The following is a 27941-nucleotide window of genomic DNA, read 5'->3' on the forward strand; positions in this document are numbered from 1 at the left end:
GGTTGGGATGGTGTTCTTCGACTTGCATGCCTCCCTCTTTTTCTTCCAAACATAAGGATGGTCATTATGGCCAAACAGTTGTATTTTTGTTTCATCAGACCGACCAGAGGACATTTCTCCAAGAAGTACAATCTTTGTCCCCATGTGCAGTTGCAAACCGTAGTCTGGCTTTTTTATGGCGGTTTTGGAGCAGTGGCTTCTTCCTTGCTGAGTGGCCTTTCAGGTTATATCGATATAGGACTCGTTTCTCACATTGGATATAGATACTTTTTGTTCTAGGATTGATTTGCACTTTTTGCACCAAAGTACGACAGAACATGTCTCCTTCCTGAGCGGTATGACGGCTGCATGGTCCCATGGTGTTTATACTTGCATACTATTGTTTGTACAGATGACTGTGGTACCTTCAGGCGTTTGGAAATTGCTCCCAAGGATGAACAAGACTGCTGGAGGTCTACAATTTTTGTTTGGCTTTTTTCTTTTGATTTTCCCATGATGTCAAGCAAAGAGGCATTGAGTTTGAAGGTAGGACTTTAAATACATCCACAGGTACACCTCCAATTGACTCAAATTATGTCAATTAGCCTATCAGAAGCTTCTAAATCCAGGACATCATTTTCTGGAATTTTCCAAGCTGTTTAAAGGCATAGTCAACTTAGTGTGTGTAAACTTCTGACCCACTGCAATTGTGATACAGTGAAATAATCTGTCTGTAAACAGTTGTTGGAAAAATAACTTGTCATGCACAAAGTAGATGTCCGAACTGACTTGCCAAAACTAGTTTGTTAAACAAAAAAATTGTGGAGTGGTTGAAAAATGACGTTTTAATGACTCCAACCTAATTGAATGTAAACTTCTGACTTCAACTGTGTATGTATGTGTGTATATATATATATATATTAATACTTGCACTGGTAGGATACAAATAACTGGAAGTCTTGAATGAATTATACGTGAAGCTGCTGAATGGATGGCTCTGACAATATAAGATGGGCTGATTTCAGTATATGGTAATAATGCTGTCTCAAATTGATATCAAAACCAACCAAAGGATTTCAGCACCAGATCAGCGAGAGCTTTGAATACTGCATGCACCATTTTCTAATACCTCCATCAGCATGACTGTTCCATGCTCTTCATGACACCAGACATATTCCTCTCTTTTTTTCCACCTTTTGCACCCAGGAATGGTTTCCACTAGATAGCACAGCCACAAAGTCAAAATGAGCTTTTGTAAAAATTCATGAAAAACAAAAATGTGCTTTTTGGACTTTAAGGTTAGCAGTGTGTTTAAACGGGTCATTAGTAGACTTTTTACCTAAGCACAGTCCTTAACTTGGGCAGGAGCTCACTGGAAATGAGTAAAGGATTTTATTCTGCTAGAGTTCCTGAGCCTCCTATAGAAAATTATCTCAAAAGAATTGAGTTCCTGCACCTAAATATAAATGAGTACCGCCACGTATTTCAGCCCAAGTCCAGCACTGGCCTAAACATGCATTTATAGTCAGGAGGTAAAATTCACAGAAAGCAGTGGGGAAGGGGTGGGAAAACAAAAGGGATATATGGTATATATTGACAATAATACATTTTATTTGGCAGATGCCTTTCAGGACACTCAAGAACATCTTACATAAAATCTGCTACTGTAAATTAAATCTATTTAATTTAGATCTATGTAATGAATTAGAATTTTGCTTTATTATATACAAGGTAAATACAAAAACACTATTTTAAAAACTATCAGCTTATTTTTAGAATAATGGCCAGGTTCTGACACGTGTCACTTCACACTTATACCATGTGCAGTGAACAGTAGCTATTGCTGTGTAGGCTACACATCGTTAGATAGACTCACAAGGCTAGCAAAAACAAGGGGCCAAACAAAGCTCACTGTTCAATGTTTTCAAGAGGCAGTGTATAGAAGATGATGTTGGAGCATGTGTCAAGTCATTTGATATCAGTGATTTTGCCATGAAGGGCCTCCAGTCCCCCTCTATATCAATCACTGATTCCATTGATCTAATCGAGGGCCTTAAAGACAGTTTCAGTACATTCAGAGGCAATGATCACCACTACAATGCTGTTTTTATTCAGCACTTTTAGAAATCATGAAACACTCTTCTCCACTTCGACTTGCACTCCCTTCCTCGGCTGTGAAATTACCATCAGTCAAGTGAAAATAAAATGTTATTTCAGTTTATGCTCTGATTTGCCTCAGGTAATAGGCTACAACAACTGGCCTATTTCTTCAATCTTTTATACTTTCTCCGGAACATGAAATTTGTTTGTACCTCAAGTTCTGTGAGGTGGAAGGAATTCCTTTATTCTCCATGAAAATCTACTCTCTCTATACTGTGTGGCCTGGTGGCAGGGTCTTCTCAGGAATTTACGACGTCTCTCTGACCACAGCAACCTAGTTAAAGGAGGCAAGGTTGAGTTGGGTGGGTTGTCTATCTTTGTTTTTCTATGATTTGGGATTTCTGTGTTTGGCCTGGTATGGTTCTCAATCAGAGGCAGCTGTCAATTGTTGTCCCTGATTGAGAACCATACTTAGGTAGCCTGTTTTCACCCTTGAGTTTGTGGGATTCTGTATTTTACATTATAGCCATTACCATATATATGATTAAATATTATCTGATGTTGGTTGTGTGAGGTATCTGCATTTGTGCACTGGAGCATCATTATGAGATTAAACAACTGCTTGCTACTTGCCTGTTTGTGTGTGTGACAAGAACTGCGTAACATGGTGTGACCTGCATGTTGCAAAACTGTAGATAACAGCCCAGCAGATGCTTTGTCCTTGTGTTTGTATGTAACAATATTGAGCACATGGTGTGACTTGCTGTATCTTACAAAGTTGTGATAGGGAGGGGTGGTCATCTCGAGGTTTAACTGAGCAATGACCACAATAGCAGGAATGACCACAATAGCAGGAACTGAGCAACTGTTATAACTAGGGGGTGATACCAGAACAGTAGGAATACATCGACGGAGGGAGGACTTCAAGAAGCGCCAAGAGGCGGGGACCCGCCTGAGCGCCTGCGATAGGCTGAGCAAGTTTAAACCACGTCCAGTCTCTAATGTGATAGGCCAACAGATGGGTTGGAACAATGTCTATCACAGTATAAGAACACTGTTTACATACATCTTGTCAGTTCTCTGTTCTGCCCTGCGTGGTATTACAGTGAGCCCGTATATACGAAAGTTGCATTTGCCATTTATTACTTAGCTAATAAAAAAAGACATAGTATACAATCGGTGACTCATTGTTATATTTATCCTGATACCAGATTCGAATTTACGCAACTCTAACAAGTTGTGGGTGATTATTTTCTGTTATGTGTATGTCTCCTTTCAGAACTGTTTCGTTTCTCCTTTGTTAGTGTTCTCGGTTTAATAAATATATGATGAACACTTACCATGCTGCGCTTTGGTCTTCACCTCATTCCAACGATGATCATGACATGCTGTACACAAATTAACATTTCTATTGTCAAGAGTTTTGGTTGCACACATGTACATTCTCTTGATTAGAAGATATGTACTGAAAAACCCAATGTAAACCTAATACACAAAATGTTTTAATAAATATCTTTAATGTCTGAGGTACAGGAAAACAAACACTCACTTAATAGGGCTGACCTCTGACCTCTGTTCTGACTTCCTGGTGAGGCCTGATCACCCTAGCTAGAAAGACAGCAGACATTATTTTTGTATTTATTTATGGGCTATGTAAAAACAAATATTTAAGAAGAAGTGTATAATTTATCAATAGTCTTAAGTGTGTTTCAGACCACAAGAAGGACAGAGAGAGAGAGACAGATGTTTCTAGTCTATTTTACCATTACCTTATGGGATACAATTATTTCCTCATGGAGTTATCAAGAGATAATTTGATTTGTTATTCTAATTAGTTTATTTTTTATTTAACAGGCAGTGCCGTTTTTTGTTGTTGTTGATGCATGAATCAGGGTGTAAGTCATGTGTCCAAAGGGGTAATTACTGGTGCCCTGGTGCCCTTTGGTAAATAATACCGGTCCCCTAAACTAAACTGTTGTTCTGGTCTGACCACAGATGGTATGGAGATGGGTGGAAGATAATTCTGCCGAGAACAGTGTGAACCTCAACACCCCCTCTAACTGGCTGAAAATGGTGTTCAGTATGGTCCTTCACTTCTACAGAGAAACCTGAATCCGAGCCAGCAACCTGTACACAGAATCCAGAAGCTATCAACTTCCTATTCTCTCATGCTTTTTCTCTCAGGAGTGTGATGTGGGTCCACGTAGAGTGAGCATGGAGAAAATCCAGTCTAAACTTCTCTCATGCTGCTGGCGTACTGGTAGGAAAATGGACAAGACATAATGGACTGTAAAGGACACCGGCGGCTCAGGTGAGAGACATTATCAACGGCCATCCACTTCAAATGTACCATTAAAAGGACAAACTGAAACACTATCTGAAGAAGAACATGAAGAAATGCCAGGAAAGGAAGGATGAGTGCCGGGGACGGAGGGGGTGGTCAACCGTGCCTGTAATTGATTTAGGCTTATCCAAAATTGTTTATTTGGATATCAGGTTGATTGTGCACACAGCAAAATGTTAAGCAATTTAGACTAAGATTGCATTGAAATACCAATCTGTCATTACCACAGGTGATGAGAAAAGTTAGGGTCTTAAATTAAAGTGATAGAACCAACATGAAGCACTAAGGACTGTCATTATCAATTTGGTTTAGATAATTTATGAGCAGTTATAGTTAGGATTTGGAAAGGCAAGGCTTCTAGAGACAGAGCTCTGCCCTAAAAATGTGAGGAGAGCCACTAGATTGTATCTTCGGCTAACCTTGCCCCGATCTCCTTCTTAGCAGGTTTGGTGTGAAACTGTTATAACATGTGTTCTCTTTCTCTTCCCTGTGAAATGTTATTAACATGCTGTAAGGTGATATGCACCTATGCACCTCCCATTTCCCCCTGTAAATATGGATGATAAGTAATGATTGAAGGTTGTTTTCTTTTAACAAGTTGGGGTAAGGTCATCTAAACCCTTAACCTGTTTACATCATGTGGAACACTGAGCTGGTGAGCAAGCACCAACCTTTTGAAGGTCTTAGCAGAATTGTTAAATAAGAGGGTTTTATACTGTATTTATACTGTAGTTAATGTCCCAGTGACAGTTAGTGAAAAACATAGGTCAATACAACCCGATTGTGGTGAGAAATATGGATACAATGGTTAATATTGAGAGATTTATTCACCTCAGTTTCAAGGTCTCAGATTAGAGAGAAGAAGCCATGAGGCTTTGAGGTATTGGTCTATCACATGTTATGAACCCGTTTTGGTCAGTCACATGAATGAAACAAAACGGTAATAATGAATGAATTATGCTAAATCGTGCAAATATAACTTCTCTGTGTATAGCCGAATATAAGGCAACTGCTGGGATTGACATGTGTACTATGGTGCATTGAGTTGGTTGGAACCTCTCCAGTGCGCTGACGAATAAAGGATGATTCATTAAAGATTGACTTTGAGTGTCCCTGCGTAAGAATTTCCACGACATATGTTTTACCGTGCTAAATATTAAAATAAACGCTTCCAAATTAAACGAACCCCCTCCGCCTCTCTGTCATGCTTTAAACTATTTATTTCTACATGGCTGCACAAACTCCCCCTGTCCATGGAGTGGAGGAACATGCACAGGTAGCCTACATTGTAATTCATTTGACAATCAGATGAAAACATCATGACTGGTTGTGTTCATGCCAAATTATAAGCTAAATCGTTTTTTTACAGTTAAATTAAGTATTTATTATTAGGCCCTGCCTATAGTTTATTATGTGTAGGTCTATGTGAGTAGCATGTTAAATGCAAGAGTCATGGATTTACATAGGACTACAAGATTATTTGGTCTAAAATTCAAAATCACATTAGATAGGTTGTGGTTTGTAATCGATTACAGTAAGGTAGGCTTGTATGATAATTTAATGATGGTTTGATGATGGCTGTGGTAACTCATGACAACATAGTTTTGTCATCCCACAATAAAACAGTAATTGTTTAGCACATCCAGAGTGTTGAATTTGGTCAGCAAAAAATAATGGTTTATGAAGTTTATTTGATCAAATATAAGTTTCGCAATGGTTAAGTTGTTACGAGTGTACTGATATAATGTTTTTTGTTTGTTTTTCACCCCCTTTTTCGTGGGATCCAATTGTTAGTAGCTACTATCTTGTCTCATCGCTACAACTCCCGTACGGGCTCGGCAGAGACGATACACAACTGCCAACCAAGCCGCACTGCTTCTTAACACAAGCGCATCCAAACCGGAAGCCAGCCGCACCAATGTGTCAGAGGAAACACCGAGAACCTGGCAACCTTGGTTAGCGTGCACTGTGCCCGGCCCGCCACAGGAGTCGCTGGTGCGCGATGAGACAAGGATATCCCTACTGGCCAAGCCGTCCCTAACCCGGACGACGCTATGCCAATTATGCGTCGCCCCACGGACCTCCCGGTCGGTTACGACAGAGCCTGGGCGCGAACCCAGAGTCTCTGGTGGCACAGCGCCCTTAACCACTGCGCCACCCAGGAGGCCCAGCACGGCAACTTTGAGAGAAAAAACACTATAAGGGAGTTGTCTCGAGATGGTTATGCATTTCGTTAAATTAGTTGGGAGCATCTCTATCCATTGAATACAGGTGGGTGACGTCAACAACCCTCGTGCTTATTACATCACTTTACATCACTTTTACATCGAATATTCAAAAACAGATTTACAGTAATGAGATGTATCCACCAATCCAAAGAAAGGATGAGCGGAAGCTAGACAGCCCGCCGTGCACTTTGGTGGACAACGATTCCCTGTGCCAGGGCGGAGAGACTATCTTGTCAGTATATCCATAATCTTTGGCACAACTTCATTACCTTAGTCAAAGGCTGTGTTCGAGAGCGTCAAAACCATGATGTATCATTGTTAAATTGTGACTGACTTACTGATCTACAAAGACTATTGAGTTGTTATTTAGGATGCACGGTGATTTGTAGATCAGTCAGTCTCGACTCGCTTTTAAAATTGGCTGCAATGTCGAACGTGACAAAAGTCAAGGTGGATGTTCGATTAATTTTGCCCGGGCGCCCGACTGGCGTGTTTTGCACCGGCTGAAAGTTGATTGTTGACTTCGGGCTAGAATCGGTTGCCCGCTCTGTCGGACGGCGAATAAAAGTGATGTAAAAAGCACGTGTAGTAATGAGTATGATTCTGTGTTTTCCCATGCAAAGTGATTGCTTTTTTGATACAAATGCTTTATCTGCCCTCCAATAAAACAAACATAAAACATATATTTTATGGAAAATGTATGTTGTATGTTTCTGGACGATACCATCCTGCCTTGTTGATAACATCAACCGACCGGCGCAGATTACTGTTCGATTTGAGAGGCGCTCCTCCCTACCCGCTTTCGCCAGACGACGTGACGGACACTTCAACGCGGGCCAGGGTAAAATAGGTCCCTCAAGTATTCAGGGTCGATTGGACAAGAGGCTGAACCCTCTGACACCACCCACTGTTTCAACCAACTACAGCCCCTTTCGACTAAAAAGGGACGCTGTCATTATTATCTTCTTCCTGTTCAGTCCACTCACAACAGCAATGGCGGCTGCAGCACGGTTTCTTCTCAGAGGTGCAGTCTCCAAAGCCTCCATCGCGAATGTAAATGTCGGTGCTCAGAGCTCGTTTGGGATCACACTGCTGAGGTTATCCCCGAATTGCTCATCCAAAACTAAAACACAAAGAAGGAATGCTGCGCACTTCACCTACCACCCTGACCCTGTCCCCACAGAGTATGGTAAGTGAAATGCCCTTGCGTTCTAAAATAATTTCTCATACAGCCAACTATCTTTGCTGAAATGGTAAAGATCATTTGAAAATATCTTCAATTCGTGGTCTGTACATTTGTTTCTATATGAGTTAGCTAGCTATCTAACTAACATGATAACATTAGCTAGTTGGTTATAACGTTATTCCAGCTGCATTCCTGCTTTGCTTTTTCCGTTGGCAAATTGGCTGTGTTGCATGCCCATACTTCTGTTTGGCAGATGTAGATGGCCGTCACATGGCTCTTTCAAGGGTATCAGTGAGCATTTCTGGCAGTGGACAGCTGTTTGGAGCTGCTAGAAAGTAATTCATAATAATTTCCTTTTTTATTTTTTTATTCATGTGAATACAGTAATATATGAAGGGGGAACATATACATATTCAATACAGCTAATTCATGAGTTGAATCAACAGCTATAACAGCTTTAAACCCTTTCTCGTGCTTTGGAGTCTTCAGATTTGGCTAAAATCGAGTGACATAAAACACAACTTTTTCTTTCCTACATGTATGATACATCTACCAACATGCACATATTTACCTCAACTAACCGGCGACCCACACATTGACTCTGTAACGGTACTCCCTGTATATAGCCTCACTATTTTACTGCTGCTCTTTAGTTATTTGTTACTTTTGTTTCTTATTTTTTTTACTTATATTTTCCTTAACTGCATTGTTGGTTAAGGGCTTGTAAGTAAGCATTTCACTAAGGTGCATGTGACATAAAATGTGATTTTGATACTGTTTGCTGTTATCATATACTATGCATTTTACAATTGAATTATACATTGACATTGATCCTGGGAAATTCCTGGATATTGCTGTGACTCACTTTTTTTTTGTGTGGAGACCTCAGAAGTGTACTGTAACATTTCGTATCTCCCAATGTTACAGTGTGAAGTTTTCATAGGCTCACATACATGAAGTTCATGTGATTGCAAAAAATTCTATGCTTCAAACCATAAAGATGTACTTTAATATGATTAATAAAAAACAAATTGATACTGTCATTAACAGGGTTTTTCAATAATTACTCATAATTGTTTTCGTTAAGTGGAGACATTATCGCATAACATCAGCTGATTCAGGAAAGGATTTTCTGAATGACAAGTCAAGTGATAAAGACCTTGTGTGATACTGCACACAATTTAACAACAGCCTAAGTGCGGGAATTAATGTTCATCTCAAGGATTGACAGAACATTTGTGTCTGTTGGGGCGGTCAAGATAATTAGCCTACTTCGTGGACAACATTAAATCAAGATTCCTGAGGTAAAGATTAGGGTTTGTGTACGTTTTTATTGTTTGTTTTCCCGAGTTAAAAACGTCCTGTTATTAGTTTGAGAATATAAAACCAAAAAAACAACTTGATATTTAGATGGTTAAATGTGGAATGCCTGGTCAAGTGCACAGCCAACACTTCCCGTTCTTTCAAAGTAGGTCACCTTTAAATAAAAACATTTTTTTTAAACTAGGCTAGTCAGTTAAGAACATATTTTTATTTTCAATGACGGCCTAACAAAAGTCAAAAGGCCTCCTGCGCAGACGGGGGCTGGGATTAAAATATAGGACAAAACACACATGACAAAAAGCATCCACAACTGTCAGTAAGACTGTCCATGATTTGATTCTTTGAATTAAGAGAGAAAACGGTCCAGTGAGTTTTTTTGCAGTACGTTCCATTCGCTAGCTGCAGTGAACTGAAAAGAGCCAAAGTGCGGGAATTAATGTTGCTCTCGATGAGGGATGTGTGTGCTTTGGGGACCTTTTAGCAGAATGTGACTGGCAGAACGGGTGTTGTATGTGGAGGACAGGGGCTGCTGTAGGTATATCAGATAAGGGTGGGGAGTGAGGCATAAGCAGGTTTTATAAATAAGCATCAACCAGTGGGTCCTGTGACAGGTATACAGAAATGAGGAGTATAGAGGGCAGTGATGTGTCCGATAAGGAGCATTGGTGGCAAATCCGATGGCTGAATGGTAAAGAACATCTAGCCGCTCTAGAGCACCCTTACCTGCCGATCTATAAATTACGTCTCCGTAATCTAGCATGGGTAGGGTGGTCATCTGAATCAGAGTTAGTTTGGCAGCTTGGGTGAAAGAGGAGCAATTTCGATTGAGGAAACCAAGTCTAGATTTAACCTTAGCCTGCGGTTTTGGATTATCTTGGCAAAGGAGAAATGCTCTCTGACAGAGATGTAAGCACATGTCTGCACAAAATTTGAGTGAACTAAGCTTTTTGTGCATATATGCATTTATATCAACTAACATTTTTACATTTTGCGTTTAGATTTTTGCTCAGTGTAGTATCTTCCTGACAGGTGGTTATTTTTTTACATTTTAAAGAAACTGAATATGCTTCTCTACATTTCCGCTGAAGTCTGGGTAAAAGATTGAAAGAAATAGTTCCTGGATGTTACAAGACTGTTAGCCCTCTTCGCTAAAGCCCATAGGGATGAGATGAGGAAGGTAATGTAAAGGATGACACACTGATTGCTTCATGAGTACCGCTTCCCCCTAATTCAGCTTATATCGAAAGTTGAGCTCGGGACCTCTGCCTCAGACATGTCTGCCCTTAAAATAAAATATACAAAACATTTGAAGTGTGGCGTCCCATCAGGTTATTCATTTTACTGCAATCAGGGTCACTCAGTGTTTTATTGGTCGTCTTAAACAAATCTACATTGAAACAAAAGTATAGACCTTACACACATGGTAATGTTCTTTTTAAAAAAAAGACACCAGTACCATGTCCGATAGAGTTGAAATGTATTCAATTTTGAGTTTGTATCCCAATATTACACTTTTATACATCACAGAGGACTAAATTATAAAGAAACTGTTTGACATAGAAACATCAGATTTTCTGCAACCCCCCCCCCCCCCCCCAAAAAAAAATGAAATTATGAAAAATATGAACATTCCACCCATCGGGGCACTAAGTAATTTTACTGCAGGAAACAGTAAGGATTCTTCAGTAAAGTCTGTTGCCATTCAACGAGGGATGACTTGTTTCCAGCCAAACTGAAGTATGCGGACACCTTTAGTTTCATGTCTCTGGCAAGGGCACATATTATAAGGGTAACGTGACTGTCTGGGTTAAGACTTTGTTAGCCTGCGGAGCTAAGGCCTAGGCTTTGGTTCTGTGACTTGCGACGCTTTCGTGATGAGTAACTTGTTAGAGACCAGAAAAGTTGCATTGTGTGGTGCGCAGGAGACCTGAGTTAGAACCCCATCAGTCAAACTAATACGTCTTCAGGTCAAAGGCAATAATGTTGCACATCACATGCATGGATCACTAATCCACCTCTGTTGCAGTCTCATTGGAGTACACAGAACCTTCTGCTTCTGTTTGCCAAAGAAAGTGTTGTTGTGCAGTAGGCTTGAGTTTGAATCCAGTCAGTCATGTACAAAATTATTGGCACCCTTAATCAAGATGAGCAAAAAAATATTGTCTAAAATAAATAATGCAAATCATATGTTTTATTGTATGCAAAAAAAAACATGTATATTTTAATGAGACTGGAGAACTCCATGCATAATATTTCCAGATCCTTGATATTCTTTCATGGCCATTGCAAAATGTAGATTTTTGAGGTCAATTAACAATTTATTTGGATTTTGGGTGACTTGGGGTTATTGATTTGCTGGAAGATCCACCTCCGGCCAAGTTTCAGCCTCCTTGCAGAGGCAACCAGTTTTTTTGGCAAAAATATTAGGGTACTGGTTAAAGTTCATGATGCCGTTGACCTTAACAAGGGCCCCAGGACCAGTGGAAACAAAATGGCCCCATTAAAATCAGATCAACCACCATACTTTACAGTCGGTATAGGGTTATTTTCTGCTTATGCATCCTTATTTCGACCCCAAACCCACAACTGGTGTGCGTGGCCAAAAAGCTATATTTTCATATCATCCATATCATAAACGCCTAGAGTTTGATAAACTGCATTGGCACTTGGATTGGAATTGGTGCTATGGTCAGATGACGTGAGAAATGGTTATCGGAGCCAAATAGCATTTCTTGTCACATATAACGTGTGTATATATAACGTGTCCTGCCCATTCTGTGACCATAATGCAGAAGGCACAACCATGTTCCAGTGTGTCTAAAGTTTCAGGAATAGGGTCATAGTAGCTTATAGCCCAAGCGGTTCAAACGCTAGTGAAGTTCATAGGAAGAAAATAAATTCAACATTTTTATTTGATTTATTAGGATCACCATTAGCCGACACCAATGGCAACAACAAGTCTTACGGGGGTTCGACACAACGAAAAATACTATACAATTTACATTTTAAAACATTGTGTGTGTATCTATCTGTTACACATGCATGTCAGTACATACCAACAAGTAGGTCACATGAGGGAGAGGCATTGTGCCGTGAGTTGTTTGTTTGTTTATTATATATTTTTTAGACCAGGTTTATTATTCACTTGCGCTATTTAAGATGGGAGTTCCATGCCTTCATGGCTGTGTACGTTTCCTTGAATTTGTTCTGGACCTGGGGACCGCAAAAATATCCTTGGTGGCATGTCTGGTGGGGTAAGTGTGTGTAAGTTGACTATGCAAACAATTAGGATTTTCCAACACAATGTTTCTTAAAGAAACAACAAGAAGTCAGTCTTTCCTCAACTCTTAGCCAAGCGAGACTGGTAAGCATAGTATTAATATTAGCCCTCTGATTACAATGAAGCGCAAGACGTGCCAGTTGCAGCTTAACCATTTCTTTCTTTGCAGCACTTGACCATATGACTGGACAATAATCAAGATAAAACTAGAGCCTGCAGGAATTGCATTGTGTAGTGTGGTGTCAAAACAAATCAAAGCATCTCTTTATTACGAACAGACCTCGCCCCATCTTTACATCCTTTGAATCTATGTTTTGACCATTACAGTTTACAATCGAAGGTAACACCAAGTAATTTAGTCTCCTTAACTTGTTCAACAGTCACACCATTCATTACCAGATTCAGCTGAGGTCTAGAACTTAAATATAATGCTCTTAATTTTAGAGCTGTTCAGGACCAGTTTATTTCTGGCCACCCATTCTAAAACAGACTGCAACTCTTTAAGGGTTTCAGTGGCTTCATTAGCTGGGGTTGCTGATGCCTATATGGTTGAGTCAGCAGCATACATGGACACACATGCTTTGATTAATGCCAGTGGCAGGTCATTGCTAAAAATAGAAAGTGTAGAGGGCCTCGAGTGCTGCCCTACGGTACACCACACTTTACATGTTTGACATTAGAGAAGCTTCCATTTGAAAAAAGCTCTGAAAAGCCATAACACATACAGTACCAGTTAAAAGTTGGGACACACCTATTCATTCAAGGGTTTCTCTTTATTTGGACTCTTTTCTACATTGTGGAATAATATTCAAGACATCAAAACTATGAAATAACACATGGAATCATGTAGTAACCAAAAAGGTGTGTGTATGACACAAGTCATTTTTCCACCAGTTGTTTACAGACAGATTATTTCACTTCTAATTCACTATCACAATTCCAGTGGTCAGAAGTTTACATACACGAAGTTGACTGTGCCTTTAAACAGCTTGGAAAATTCCAGAAAATGATGTCCCGGCTTTAGAAGCTTCTAATTTACATAATTTGAGTCATTTGCAGGTGTACCTGTGGATGTATTTCAAGGCCTACCTTCAAATGCAGTTCCTCTTTGCTTGACATCATGGGGAAATCAAAAGAAATCAGGCAAGACCTCAGAACAAAATTGTGGACCTCCACAAGTCTGGTTCATCCTTGGGAGCAATTTCCAAACGCCTGAAGGTACCACCTTCATCTGTACAAACAATAGTACGCAAGTATAAACATCATGGGACCACACAGCTGTCTTCCCTCTCAGGAAGGAGACATGTTCTGTCTCCTAGAGATTACGGGAAACGGGTACAAAAGGTATCTATATCCACAGTAAAACGAGTCTTGTGTCGACATAACCTGAAAGGCCGCACAGCAAGGAAGAAGCCACTGCTCTAAAACCGCCATAAAAAAGCCAGACTACGATTTGCAACTGCACATGGGGACAAAGATTGTACTTCTTGGAGAAATGTCCTCTGGTCTGATGAAACAAAAATAGAACTGTTCGTCCATAATGACCATTGTTATGATTGGAGGAAAAAGGGGGACGCTGGCAAGCCGAATAACACCATCCCAACCGTGAAGCACGGGGGTGGCAGCATCATGTTGTGGGGTTGCTTTGCTACTGTAGGGACTGGTGCACTTCACAAAATAGATGGCGTCATGAGTGGGGAAATTTTGTAAATAGATTGAAGCAACATCTCAAGACATCAGTCAGGAAGTTAAATCTTGGTCGAAAATGGGTTTTCCAAATGGACAATGACCCCAAGCATACTTCCAAAGTTGTGGCAAAATGGCTTAAGGAAAACAAAGTCAAGGTATTGGAGTGGCCAACACAAAGCCCTGACCTCAATCCTATAGAAAATATGTGGGCAGAACTGAAAAAGCGTGTGCGAGCAAGGAGGCCTACAAACCTGACTCAGTTACACCAGCTCTGTCAGGTGGAATGGGCCAAAATTCACCCAACTTATTGTGGGAAGCTTGTGGAAGGCTACCCGGAACGTTTGACCCAAGTTAAGCAATTTAAAGGCAATGCTACCAAATATTAATTGTGTGTTTGTAAACTTCTGACCAACTGGGAATGTGATGAAAGGAATAAAAGCTGAAATATATCATTCTCTCCTATTCTGCCATTTCACATTCTTAAAATAAAGTGGTGATCCTAACTGACCTAAGACGGGGACTTTTTACTAGGATTAAATGTCAGGAATTGTGAAAAACTTTGTTTACATGTATTTGGCTAAGATGTATGTAAATTCTGACTTCAAATGTATCGAACAGTACAGCTCCCACAATCTTCCTATTGTACATTTCTTTCAAACAAACCAATCTTCAGTCATTTGTCAGTGCAGCACATGTTGAGTGCCTTTCTCTATAAGCATGCTGAAAGTCTGTTGTTAAATGGAATTGTATTTGGTCAAACACAATGTTTTCCACCAGTTTGCTGAGAGTTGGTAGCAAGCTGATAGGGCTGCCAGAAAAGGCCACTTTAACACTCTTGGGTTGCGGAATGACTTTGGCTTCCCTCCAGGCCTGAGGACAAAGACTTTCCTCTTGGTTTCGATTTAAAGATATGACACAGGAGTGGCTGTAGAGTGTGCTACCATCCTCTGCATATTTCCATCCTCTGCATATTTCCATCAAAGTTGTCAATGCCAGGTTTGTCATTATTGATCGATAACAATATTGTCTCCACCTCTCCCACACTAACTTTACTAAAATTCCGACTTACATTGCTTTTCTTTCAATATTTATTTTTATGTATGAGTATGATGGCTCACTGTTCGTTGTTGGCATTTCCTGCCTAAGTTTGCTCACTTTGCCAATTAAGTAATCATTTAAAATAATTGGCAACATTGGCTTCAGAAACTGCCAGAAACCTGTTTAACACAGCGTTTGATTCTGTCTGTTCTCTTCTAGCATTCTTTGCTGGCAAAGTACCAGAATGTTGTCTCTGTAAATTCAGTTCTCCAAATTAATTTAAAATAACCAATCTGAATGCTGAAGTGCGACATGGTTACTCGCATGTGTGCCAAATATTTTGCTGTGCATCCTGATGTAAAAATGTAGGGAGTGCCAGTGCGGCTAGAATGTATTTTTCATTGTTCTCCTAAATACCTTTTTGTGTGCCTGCATTTTTCAACTTAGGCACTCATGTATTCCTTGTAAAAAGGTCAGAGTAGAATCTTGAAATGCGTCTTGAGAAGTTGAATATATAAACCTTTGGTAAAAATGGAAATTATAGTTTGAACTTGGTACACACACAATGAATGCGATATTTACCATATTGAAACTGATTATATAAATATAGAATTTTAATATTAACCTAATTTGAAATCTGAATGCAATATTCATTATGTTTCAAATTAAATACAACTTCAATTTATGAATTAAGCGATTCCATCGGTACATTACAAATTCTCTCGTGTGTGTGTGTGTGTGTGTGTATATGTGTGTATGTATGTATGTATATTTCAAAAATATGGAATTCAAATCGTTTCTGTTTGCACTTTAATCGTTCAATAAAATTCTCCCAACTTCTTGTAGGCCCCACTACAAAGATGAATTTATTTCAGTCTGTGACCAGTGCCTTGGACAACACTCTCGCCAGCGACCCCACCGCAGGTAATTAAACTGGTCTGGGTAGTCCTTTCATGTATTCATCAATATCTTGAAAGACATGCAATTTAGAAATATTAGGTTTATGTATTACTGTGTCAATCAATGAGATGTATCTGTGCTTCAGTCATCTTTGGGGAGGATGTCGCCTTTGGTGGAGTATTTCGTTGCACCGTGGGTCTCCGAGACAAATATGGTAAGAGGCCGAATCGTTTCCCCTTACCATTTTAGACAAATAAATCAGTATGTTTGTGCTGATTAATGTTAATGACATTGTGATGCCACCAGATGGCAGCCGAGGATCATTTTCATGCCCTTGTTGGTCAAAACTCCTAGTGTGTGTGTGTGTGTTGGTCAAAACTCCAAAATTGTGTGCGTTACTTTGTATGTGTGTGTGATAGTCCTGACACAGCTGTGCTTGCTTACAATTGTTGATGGCAAGGAGACTCATTTCTACAGAAACTTTTTTTTTCATATAGTAGTAATCATTTTTGTCAGCTATGCCCATGCATACTGTTAGGCTATTCATTGCACAGTTGTATTCCTTCTCTTATTATCCTAATATGAAATGATGGATTGACTTGTGCGGGTGTACTGCTGCTACAAATGTGTGGGTTTTGAAATGGCCATTATATCTTTTGTGTGCTGCCTCCTCATAATGTAGAATTCTTTACCCTCAACTCCATAATGTGGAAACCAGTCGTGATTCACCCCTGGCTAGGTGGAAATGTATGATTAGGTTTTGGAAAAGCCAATGCACGTCTCCCTCTCTGCTGTCTTTTGTTGTCATTGACGTCAGATGTGTTGACCTTCTGCTAGGGATCATTATTTTTAATCTCGTCTAAGGGAGGTAGATGGCGGAGAGGGATTTTTTTATTTTTTATTATCCCCCTCTCTCTACCATTATACTACATGCAGGTTTATGGGAAGTATCCTGATCTCTATTTGTGTGGCTGACTGACTCATTCACCCCAGTGGTGCATTACTCCTCCACTGAGTAGCGTGCGCACAGGAAGTGTCTCCTGCGCCGTTCACCTGTAAACGACTAGCCACTTCGACCTCGGTCTTTCTATTTCTCCTAAATGAAAATGAGAATCATGAATGACTAGCTAATAGATGCCTCAAACATGTGCAAGTGCAGTGCATATTCATCAAATGTGAGCTCCAAAAGTATTGGGACAAATTCACTTATGTGTATTAAAGTCGTCAAAAGTTTAGTATTTGATCCCATATTCCTAGCACGCAATGTTTAAATCAGGCCTGTGACTCCACAAACTTGTTGGATGCATTTGCTGTATGTTTTGATCGTGTTTCAGATTAGTTTGTGCCCAAATGACATGAATGGTAAGTAATGTATTATGTCATTTTGGAGTCACTTTTATTGTAAATAAGAATAGAATGTTTATGAACACTTCCACATTGAGTGAAAAAATGCTAACCTCCCCTCTTATCGTAATGGTCAGAGGTTAGCGTGTCTTGAGGGTATGATATTTGTGCGTCTAACATTGTCACTCATCATTATTCGATTCATTCAGGACTATCTGTAATCATGGTAGCATCCACATTCATGTAGAAGTGACTCCAAAATGACACAATACATCACCTGTAACACAACCAAAAACAAACAGAAAATGCATCCATCAAGTTTGTAGAGTCACGCTGTGATGTAATGGTTGGAATATAGGATCAAATACTAAACTTTTGACTACTTTAATACACAAGTGAACTTGTGGTCCCCTAAAATAGGGAGACTGTAAAAAGCACTGTCATTTTTAAACGGTTCACCCGATATGGATGAAGATACCGTATGCACTTTAACACCATAGTCATTGTATCATTTCAAATACAAAGTTCTGGATTACAGAGCCAAAACGACGACAAAGCATTCTCACTGTCCCCAACACATTTGGAGCTCACTGTGTCACTCATTGACCGCCAGATTTATTTGTTGTATACTCTGGCTGTGTTTTACAAGTACACAGGATTCTGATTGGACTGACAGGTTGGCCTAATTCTTCATTTCTGAGGGCTTGTAGGGCTCTAATGGTGTCCGGTTTTTGGTGAGAAGTGGGCACTTGCGGTAAGGACAGAAAAGAGGTTTGGAGGGACCAATGAAAGAAAATGCTTGCTTCTTGGCAATTAAACAAAGCAAAGGAACCAAAATAACATTCCTCCCAAAATGTAGAGCCCCAGTCCTGCGGCTCCCGGTCAAGATTATAGAGTGCAGGATGGAAAAATAGTTTTTGTTTATTATTCAGACTAGGGCTTTTTAGTGCATCACAGCCTAATTTGCTCCAGTTGAGGTGGAGTCATCTCTCTCTCTGAATGTCACTTATTTTAAGTCCGGATGCTATTTTAAGGAGACGCTGCAATTAATTAACACACTTATGAAGCAAGTGTTGGGTAGGGGAGTGACTGACAAACCTTGTCATCCATCATTGTCCTATTACACTGTATTTTGCTTGGATTTCATCCCTAATTGAAAAGGAATGAGTGGATGTTTTGGAAGTGATTAGTCAGCAATGCAGAGCATTAACTCTTTTTCCTTTGGTTGATATGGGTGTGCTGTTATTTGTTGTCATCAGCCCCCTTGGTAGATAACTGAGTAACCCTCTTTCTCTCTCCAGGTAAAGACCGTGTCTTCAACACTCCTCTGTGTGAGCAAGGCATTGTGGGATTTGGAATCGGTGCGGCAGTTGCCGGTGCCACGGCCATCGCTGAGATCCAGTTTGCTGACTACATTTACCCTGCCTTCGACCAGGTGAGCCAGTCTGACTGCGCGCTGTGCATGAAGTGTAATTTCTCAGTCACTTGTTTGCTTACGCAGATGGTTTTATTTGTTATTGTCATAGCCCAGCCTCTTGTGTGACGGGAACAGATTTGATCGGGGACTACTGGGATCCATTTCCCACTTCTGCTTCATTCATGCATATGTTTTCACCCACCAACAAACACCTGCCTCATCTGCATCCATGTCAATCTTGTGTAATTAGTGTAAATATAATATTTTCCCTAGTGAGTTCTCTGCTCATAAGTGATTAGGCTTCCACACAATCAAGTTGTAATCAAACGCTGTCAAAAAAGCAAAACATTATAATTGAGGTGCAATTTGGCCAGATGCCAACCACACACTAGCTTTTAACACTATCTGCTGACGCATTTCCACTCCAAATAGCACAGCTGATGTTTGAAAGACAGGAAATTGACACTGGAAATCTGCCCGAACTATGCCTCCCTCACTGTAAAAATTTGCTCAAAGATAATACTAGGGTAGTGAGTCTACCTCAGAAGATAGCAATGGGGCTTTAATGCACTGACCTGGAAATCGTGCGCGGGTTCACTATCTGGCATTGTCTGTTATGCTGGCACTCGTTTCCAGGCAGCATATCCACATCCCAAAGACCAATGAGTTTCCCTCCCTTGTCAAGGCAACCGAAAAACCGCTGAATGTTGATAATGATGAGATATTTCAGACTGCTGCCATATTGCTACAGAGTAAAATGGCATACACATAGCGCCAGGCGCGTTGAATCACTCACACACACACACACACACACACACTACTCTCTCTGTACTCTCAATTAAAACGAGGGAATCCAACATGGCCCCCAGAGATGCATAAAATCAAGAAAGAATTGTTTACCTGAATATTAGATGAAATAGAGCCTTGGATACCACCAGTAGAAGGGTCAGGTTCTGTCAACTGTGAATACATAGGGGGGGAAATGGTTCTGAAATCAGGTTCCTAGGGACTTGGAGTTATTCACGTGTTTTATATGATAGTCAGAATGTATTGACAAGAATGAAGTATGCTTGAATATATTAACCACAGACTTAAAATACCCCTCAGAAGCTGTGGTCTTCAATAGTTTTTTTGTGGTGGGAAAGGTAAATTGTAGCGTGGTAATATTCTATATAAGTATTTACATTGCATTCTGAAAGTTTTCAGACCCCTTCACTTTTTGAACATTTTGTTACGTTACAGCCTTATTATAAAATGTATCAACTATTTTTTTCCCTCATCAATCTACACACACTACCCCATAATGACAAAGCGAAAACAGGTTTAGAATGTTTTGAAAATGTATATAAAAAAAGCATACCTTATTTACAAGTATTCAGACCATTTTGCTGTGAGACTCAAATGCACCCTGTTTCCATTGATCATCCTTGAGATATTTTATCAACTTGATTGGAGGCCACCTGTGTTAAATTCAATTGATTGGATATGATTTGGAAAGGCACACACCCGTCTATATAAGGTCCCAAAGTTTTTACAATATATGTCAGAGCAATAACCAAGCCATGAGGTCGAAGGAATTGTCCGTAGAGCTCCGAGCTTTCTGGGAAAGGGTACCAAAAACGTTCTGCAGCATTGAAGGTCCCAAAGAACACAGTGGCCTCCATCATTCTTAAATGGAAGAAGTATGGAACCACCAAGACTCTTCCTAGAGCTGGCCACCCGGCCAAACTATGAACTCATCAGACCTACTCAGGGCATGGGCCTGGGTAGCTCACAAATTTAAAAATGTCTCTACAACCTTATTCAATGGGCAGGATACAGAAGAAGAGTGAGAACTGACCTTCATCCCATTTATACCAGATATATTTAAAATCCAGTTGTTGCCCAATCCACAGACTAAACCAAAGGTAGTAAAACTAACCAGCCAAAATCCTCTAGGAAGCGGGTCACTTCTATGTGTGATGACCTGAGGGGGTGGGCTGTGTCATGACGTTGCCCTCTGAGTACAGCGAGCACCATCCCCCGCTCTCTGCTTCTACAACCAGACTGCTGTGGGCAGAGTGAGGTCGTAAATTCCTAAGGAAAACCTTGCCTCATGGACACACAGTTATAGAGAGTAGATTTTCATGGAGACAAAGGAAATCCTTCCACCTCACAGAACTTGAGGTACGAACAAATTTCATGTTCCAGAGAAAGTGTAAAAGATCGGTGAAGAAACCAGCTACGAACTGGTTCGTTTGGCACAACTTGGAGAGTGACGGTGACTGTGTGGCCACATTACCATAACGCTGTTTATATAATAGCCTCAGATATGAGGTTTACATCTAATTGTTGTATAAGATTAATGAGTGAGTATGGTACGGTTTGTATAATTGTGTAATTGTGGAATGTTTAATGAATAAAAATACAATTCCCTTTTGATTTGAACTAAATCAGAGGACCGCCCCTGAGCCCAGTTAGGCTCAGACCTCCTGGGACAACCCTTTTCTGCCATTCCGAATAAAACCCAACTTTGAGAAATTATCACGGGACCAAGCTTACCTCAATTACGAGATGGCTAAAGGTTGTAGAATCTTTTAACCATACCACGTGGTTAAACTCTTAGACTATCGATACCGACAGAATAAGAACAAGTCTTTGATACTAATTACTAGTCTACAGCTAGGAATTCGGTATCATTGAACGCGAAGAACAACAACCGCCGAAACATCCATTCTATAACGAATGTCACTTTGAACTATCCCCTCTAACCAAGACAGAGAGAGAGAGGGAGAGAGACGGACAATTCTACAAAATAAAGACTTTTCACCAGCGATTAAGACACACTGAGCATAAATATATATATTGATTGCAATTTTTCCCAAATGAGTGGGCGTTCATGTGTAAAGGATTAGCATTTTAAATGTTATAATTAACTCTGTAGTGACTTCTTGGTAAAACCCCCACTCCCCTTTTGTCAAACAAGCCGCCATGCCGGGTCAGCCCACTAGGGCACATTCTATAATTTCATGTAACCATATTTACTGTTTGTTTATGCATTTCTGTGAATTACTTAGTTGGTAATAAATGATTTAAGACAATTGATGTATGGATGACTCATAGTGAAGACTAGGTTCGTGCAGATAACCAACAATTTACGACGTTTGGAATGAGACTAACGTGAGGTAAAATAAATAAATCATTAATCAGAAGACCATTGATCAGATATGAAAATATCTGAATGGTTATATTGGGAAATTATAACTTTGTAATCTGAATACTTTCCTTGGTGCCCCAACTTCCTAGTTAATTACAGTTACATGATTATTCAGAGAATTACAGAGAATCTTTGATAAAAACGAAGTCTTCAGTTTAATGATAGTAAAGACACGACAGCTGGGTAGTACAATTTTATACAGTGTCGACAGAGTTCACTCTGAACAACTGCAAGTAACCATAGAGATCATACATATAGCGTTCTATTCTGAAGACACTTTTTGTTGTTGTCTGTCAGCCATGTTTGGTATCTTACACACATTTCAGTAGTCAATTCTCTGGTTTCTGTTGGAGAGTTTTGGCCCCTCGGAGGTGGGAAGAGAGTACTGGTCCTTGGGCATAAATTAGGGCCGAGCCTACAAAATCGTGTGAGGTCCAAGTCTTTCTGTTATGGGGGACTGAGGTATTGTTATGAATGTCTAGCTGTGACTGACCAACTTGATGAGTGGTGATTGTTATTATTTATGTATCTCTGTCTGTCTGCCCTCAGATTGTAAATGAAGCAGCAAAGTACCGCTATCGCTCCGGCAACCTATTTGACTGCGGGAACCTCACCATCCGGGCGCCGTGGGGCTGCGTGGGCCACGGCTCGCTCTACCATTCCCAGAGTCCAGAGGCCTTCTTCGCCCACTGCCCAGGCATCAAGGTTAGACAGTCATCCCTATTTCCCTCCCTCCATCCCATCCTCCACTCACTCACTTCTCCACCTCACATGTACTTTTAAAGCACCTTATAACCTATTTACTTCTGCACTGCTTGCCCCTTCCTTAATGAGCCTGTCTTTATGGTCTAAGGCACACACATCTTTCTCTTTGTATCAGTTAGCCAATCTCTCTCTTCACTTCACTGCACTTATTACATATATTTTGGTGTAGTCGATCTCCGAGTATGTACCTTGCTAAAACACCTACTGGACTGTTTGGATTGTTGATTTGATGAGGGTAGAAAAATGTCTACCTCAAATTGCTGTTGACCTATTCATGCACCCACTCCCTTCATTTCCAAACCCTGCTGGCTGCTGCATTGTGCTTTACATCCATAGAAATGAAAGGGAAATTAAGCATACAGACTCTCAAATAAATACCTGACTCACTGTACGCCGTGTGCTGTCACCTGGGGTTCAACCGGCTGATCTGTGAGCGTGTGTGATTTAAGCTGGCATTTAAGGCACATACGCTCAGAGGGAAACGAGTGCGTGCTAAAAATGTCAAATATGATTCACCCCCCCCCCCACACACACACACACACACACACCATCATGAAATGAATAAAAGTCTAAAGTTCTCCTACGCAGCCAAGCACCACAGCACCAGTTAGCGCTTTACAGCCATAGTCAATTCAGTAAACATCCTCTGTTGTCTTTTTCAAAGGTCAAGGTAATAAACACTGCAAGGGGTGAGAGAAGGCTCAAATGTCTTGCTCAGATATAGAGGAAGCCGGCTTCTGCTTTCCACCCAATTGCACATCGTTTGGATCTGGGTTGTTTGTGTGCGTATCAATTGAATAGTATGGTCTGTTCTGGTACAGATACACCCTGTTTGCACTACTAAGTCAAAGCTGTACTGTTGTCCTGGGTACACTGCCTTAATAGTTGCTGTAACCGTGCTGAAAAAGGACAACGTTATAAGAAAATGTCCGAGCCAGTACAGTTCAGGTTGGCACGATATATAGTGTGGAAAAGGTAATATTGTACTATGTATATCACTCCAGGTTGTAATACCCAGAGGTCCGGTCCAGTGTAAGGGACTGCTGCTGTCGTGCATCGCAGATCAGAACCCCTGCATATTCTTCGAGCCCAAGATCCTCTACAGAGCAGCGGGTGAGTGAAAGAGCCCATCTGACCCAGGTGATGTGTGTTTGTAGGCGAGGTGTGTTTACAACAAGTTTCCTCAAGCATTCTCAATGACCTTCTGTCAGCCTTTTTGTCTCCTTGGTGACAGATGGCTTGTTATTGTTGTGCCAGAACAGAACAGCAAACAAACTATGTCCTGGCTGCTTGGCTCTGGACTGAGTGTGAGTGAGTTCAACAGATTCAATCGCAAGTGTGAACCAGCTGGTCCAAATGGGCCGTAAAGTGCTGACAGCCTCTGGCCTGGCCTGTGTCCTGTCCTCTGGCTGGCTGTCCACTCTAGCTCTAGCAGGACTGGCAGCATGCTGGCTAAGGCGCCTGCCTCAGGCCTACATCGTTTTTTTTGGCTTTTAGAGCAGGGATCGACGGCCTTCACGACAGAATGACCTCTTATTATCCCTTTCAACAAAGCCTATAATTTCCACACACGGCTTTGGGTGATAAGAGTCTATTCAATTAAGTTGTGAGATTGTTTTGATTAAGGCATTAAAAAGTTGTCATGCCCAGAACATTATTTTTCTTCTCAGGTATTAAAACCACTCGATCCAAAACGAGCCGTATGTCCGTTTTTCCCTCTGTCTCTTCTGGGATTGTGTTCAAATAAAATTTTATTGGTCACATACACGTGATTAGAAGATGTTATTCCGGGTGTAGCGAAATTCTTGTGCTTCTAGCTCTGACAGTGCAGTAATATCTAACAACATACAGTTGAAGTCGGAAGTTTACATACACTTAGGTTGGAGTCATTAACTTGTTTTTCAACCCCTCATACATTTCTTGTTAACCTCTCTAGGGTATGTGGGACGCTAGCGTCCCTCCCATCTGGCCAACATCCAGTGAGGTTGCAGAGCGGCAAATTCAATTACAGAAATGCTCATTATAAAACTTCAGAAAACAAAACATTTTACATAGGTTTAAAGATTAACTTCTTGTTAAACCAACCACAGTGTCATATTTATAAAATGCTTTTCAGCGAAAGCATACCTAGGCCAGAACATAGCCCAGTTGACAAATTATTACAAACAGTAACCAGCCAAGCAGAAGCGTTACAAAACTCAGAAATAGAGATAAAATTAATCCCTTACCTTTGATGATCTTCATATGGTGGCAATCAGAAGACATTAATTTACTCAATAAATGTTCCTTTTGTTCAATTAAGTCTCTTTATATCCAAAAACCTCAGTTTTGTTAGCGCATTTTCTTCAGTAATCCACAGGCTCAAACTCAGTCAAAACAATCAGACAAAAAAATCCAAATTGTATCCGTAAAGTTCATAGAACATGTCAACCGATGTTTATATTCAAGCCTCAGGTTGTTTTTTAGCCTAAATGATCTATAAAATTTCAACCAGACAATAACGTTGTCAATATAAAAGGTAAACAAGAAATGCACATGCGCCTGAAAAAACTCTGCGTCACGTTAGGGTCCACTCGTTCAGACTGGTCTTACTCCCTCATTTATAAGAATACAAGCCTGAAACGATTTCTAAAGACGGTTGACATCTAGTGGAAGGCATAGGAACTGCAAATGGAGTCCTAAGTCAATGGACACTGTAATGGCATTGAATAGAAAACCACAAAACCAAAAAAAAAAACTACTTGGATTTTTCTCAGGTTTTCGCCTGCTAAATCAGTTCTGTTATACTCGAACACTATTTTAACAGTTTTGGAAACTTTAGAGTGTTTTCTATCCAAATCTACCAGTTATATGCATATCATATCTTCTGGGCCCGAGTAGCAGGCCGTTTAATTTGGGCATGCTTTTCATCCAAAATTCCGAATGCTGCCCTCTACCCTAGAGGTTAAACTATAGTTTTGGAAAGTCCGTTAGGACATCTACTTTGTGCATGATGACATATATAATTTTTCCAAAAATTGTTTACAGACAGATTTTTTCACTTATAATTCACTATCACAATTCCAGTGGGTCAGAAGTTTGCATACACAAAGTTGACTGTGCCTTTAAACAGCTCGGAAAATTCCAGAAAATTATGACATGGCTTTAGAATCTTCTGATAGGCTAAGTGGCATAATTTGAGTCAATTGGAGGTGTACCTTTGGATGTATTTCAAGGCCTACCTTGACATCATGAGAAACAAAAGAAATCAGCCAAAAATTGTAGACCTCCACAAGTCTGGTTCATCCTTGGGAGCAATTTCCAAATGCCTGAAGGTACCACGGTCATCTGTACAAGCAATAGTACGCAAGTATAAACACCATGGGACCACGCAGCCGTCATACCGGGGCGGCAGGGTAGCCTAGTGGTTAGAGCGTTGGACTAGTAACCGGAAGGTTGCGAGTTCAAACCCCTGTCGTTCTGCCCCTGAACAGGCAGTTAACCCACTGTTCCCAGGCCGTCATTGAAAATAAGAATTTGTTCTTAACTGACTTGCCTGGTTAAATAAAATAAAATAAAATACCGCTCAGGAAGGAGACGCATTCTCTCTCCTAGAGATGAACGTACTTTGGTGCGAAAAGTTCAAATCAATCCCAGAACAACAGCAAAGGACCTTTTTGAAGATGCTGGAGGAAACGGGTACAAAAGTGTCCGTACCACAGTACCACAGTAAAACAAGTCCTGTATCGACATAATCTGAAAGGCCCCTCAGCAAGGAAGAAGCCACTTCTCCAAAACCGACATAAAAAAGCAAGACTACGGTTTGCACATGGGGTCAAAAAAATTTGAGAAATGTCCTCTGGTCTGATGAATCAAAAATAGAACTGCCCATAATGACCATCGTTATGTTTGGAGGAAAAAGGGGGACGCTTGCAAGCAGAAGAACACCATCCCAACCTTGAAGCACGGGGGTGGCAGCATCATGTTGTTGGGATGCTTTGCTGTAGGAGGGACTGGTGCACGTCACAAAATAGATGGCCTCATGAGGATGGAATTGATTTGGATATATTGAAGCAACATCTCAAGACATCAGTCAGAAAGTTGAAGCTTGGTCGCAAATGGGTCTTCCAAATGGACAATGACCTCAAGCAAACTTCCAAAGTTGTGGCAAAATGGCTTAAGGACAACAAAGTCAAGGTATTGGAGTGTCCATCACAAAGCCCTGACCTCAATCCTATAGAAAATTGTTGGGCAGAACTTAAAAAGTGTGTATGAGCAAGGAGGCCAACAAACCTGACTCAGTTACACCAGTTCTGTCAGGAGGACTGGGCCAGAATTCACCCAACTTATTCTGGGAAGCTTGTGGAAGGCTACCTGAAACGTTTTGACCAAAGTTAAGCAATTTAAAGGCAATGCTACCAAATACTAATTGAGTGTATGCAAACTTCTGACCCATTGGGAATGTGATGAAAGAAACAAAAGCTGAAATAAATAATTCTCTCTCCTATTATTCTGATATTTCACATTCTTAAAATAAAGTGGTGATCCTAACTGACCTAAGACAGGGAATTTTTATTTGGATTAAATGTCAGGATTTGTGAAACTGAGTTTAAATGTATTTGGCTAAAGTGTATGTAAACTTCCATCTTCAACGCAATGCAAACAAATCTAAGTAGGAATGAATTAAGACTTTATACTAATGGACGAGCGATATCAGAGAGTGAGGGACTAAGATACTGTAGAATAGTATAGTATAGAAAACAGTATATACATATGAGATGAGTAATGCAAGATATGTAAACATTAAGTGAATGAGATACCGTAGAATAGTATAGAAAACAGTATATGCATATGAGATGAGTAATGCCAGATATGTAAATATTATTAAAGTGACTAGCGTTCCATTCCTTAAAGTGGCAAGTGATTCCTAGTCTATGCCTATAGGCAGCAGCCTCTAATGTGCTAGTGATGGCTGTTTAACAGTCTGATGGCCTTGAGATGGAAGCTGTTTTTCACTCTCTCTGTCCCAGCTTTGATGCACCTGTACTGACCTTGCCTTCTGGATGATAGCGGGTAGGGTAGTTTGCCCCCGGTAATGCATTGGGCTGATCGCACTACCCTCTGGAGAACCTTGCGGTGATACAGCCCGACAGGATGCTTTCAATCGTGTCTG

At 40.5% G+C, this 27941-nt stretch overlaps 1 protein-coding gene across 1 annotated transcript in view; it reads left to right on the forward strand.

Annotated features, from left to right (window-relative positions):
* The first annotated feature begins 7394 nt into the window (after window positions 1-7394).
* The window catches only part of LOC110489877 (2-oxoisovalerate dehydrogenase subunit beta, mitochondrial), a 74823-nt gene continuing 54276 nt past the window's right edge, over window positions 7395-27941 (forward strand). The window contains exons 1-6 of the mRNA XM_021562836.3: window positions 7395-7840; window positions 16014-16091; window positions 16213-16281; window positions 18713-18846; window positions 22574-22729; window positions 23794-23902. Coding sequence (XP_021418511.1) covers window positions 7645-7840; window positions 16014-16091; window positions 16213-16281; window positions 18713-18846; window positions 22574-22729; window positions 23794-23902 — 742 coding nt within the window. The 5' untranslated portion in view covers window positions 7395-7644. The remainder of the gene's footprint in view (window positions 7841-16013; window positions 16092-16212; window positions 16282-18712; window positions 18847-22573; window positions 22730-23793; window positions 23903-27941) is intronic.

This window comes from Oncorhynchus mykiss, chromosome 2 (assembly GCF_057628025.1).
Source record: "Oncorhynchus mykiss isolate SJ-2025 chromosome 2, ASM5762802v1, whole genome shotgun sequence".
Taxonomy (NCBI): Eukaryota; Metazoa; Chordata; class Actinopteri; order Salmoniformes; family Salmonidae; genus Oncorhynchus; species Oncorhynchus mykiss.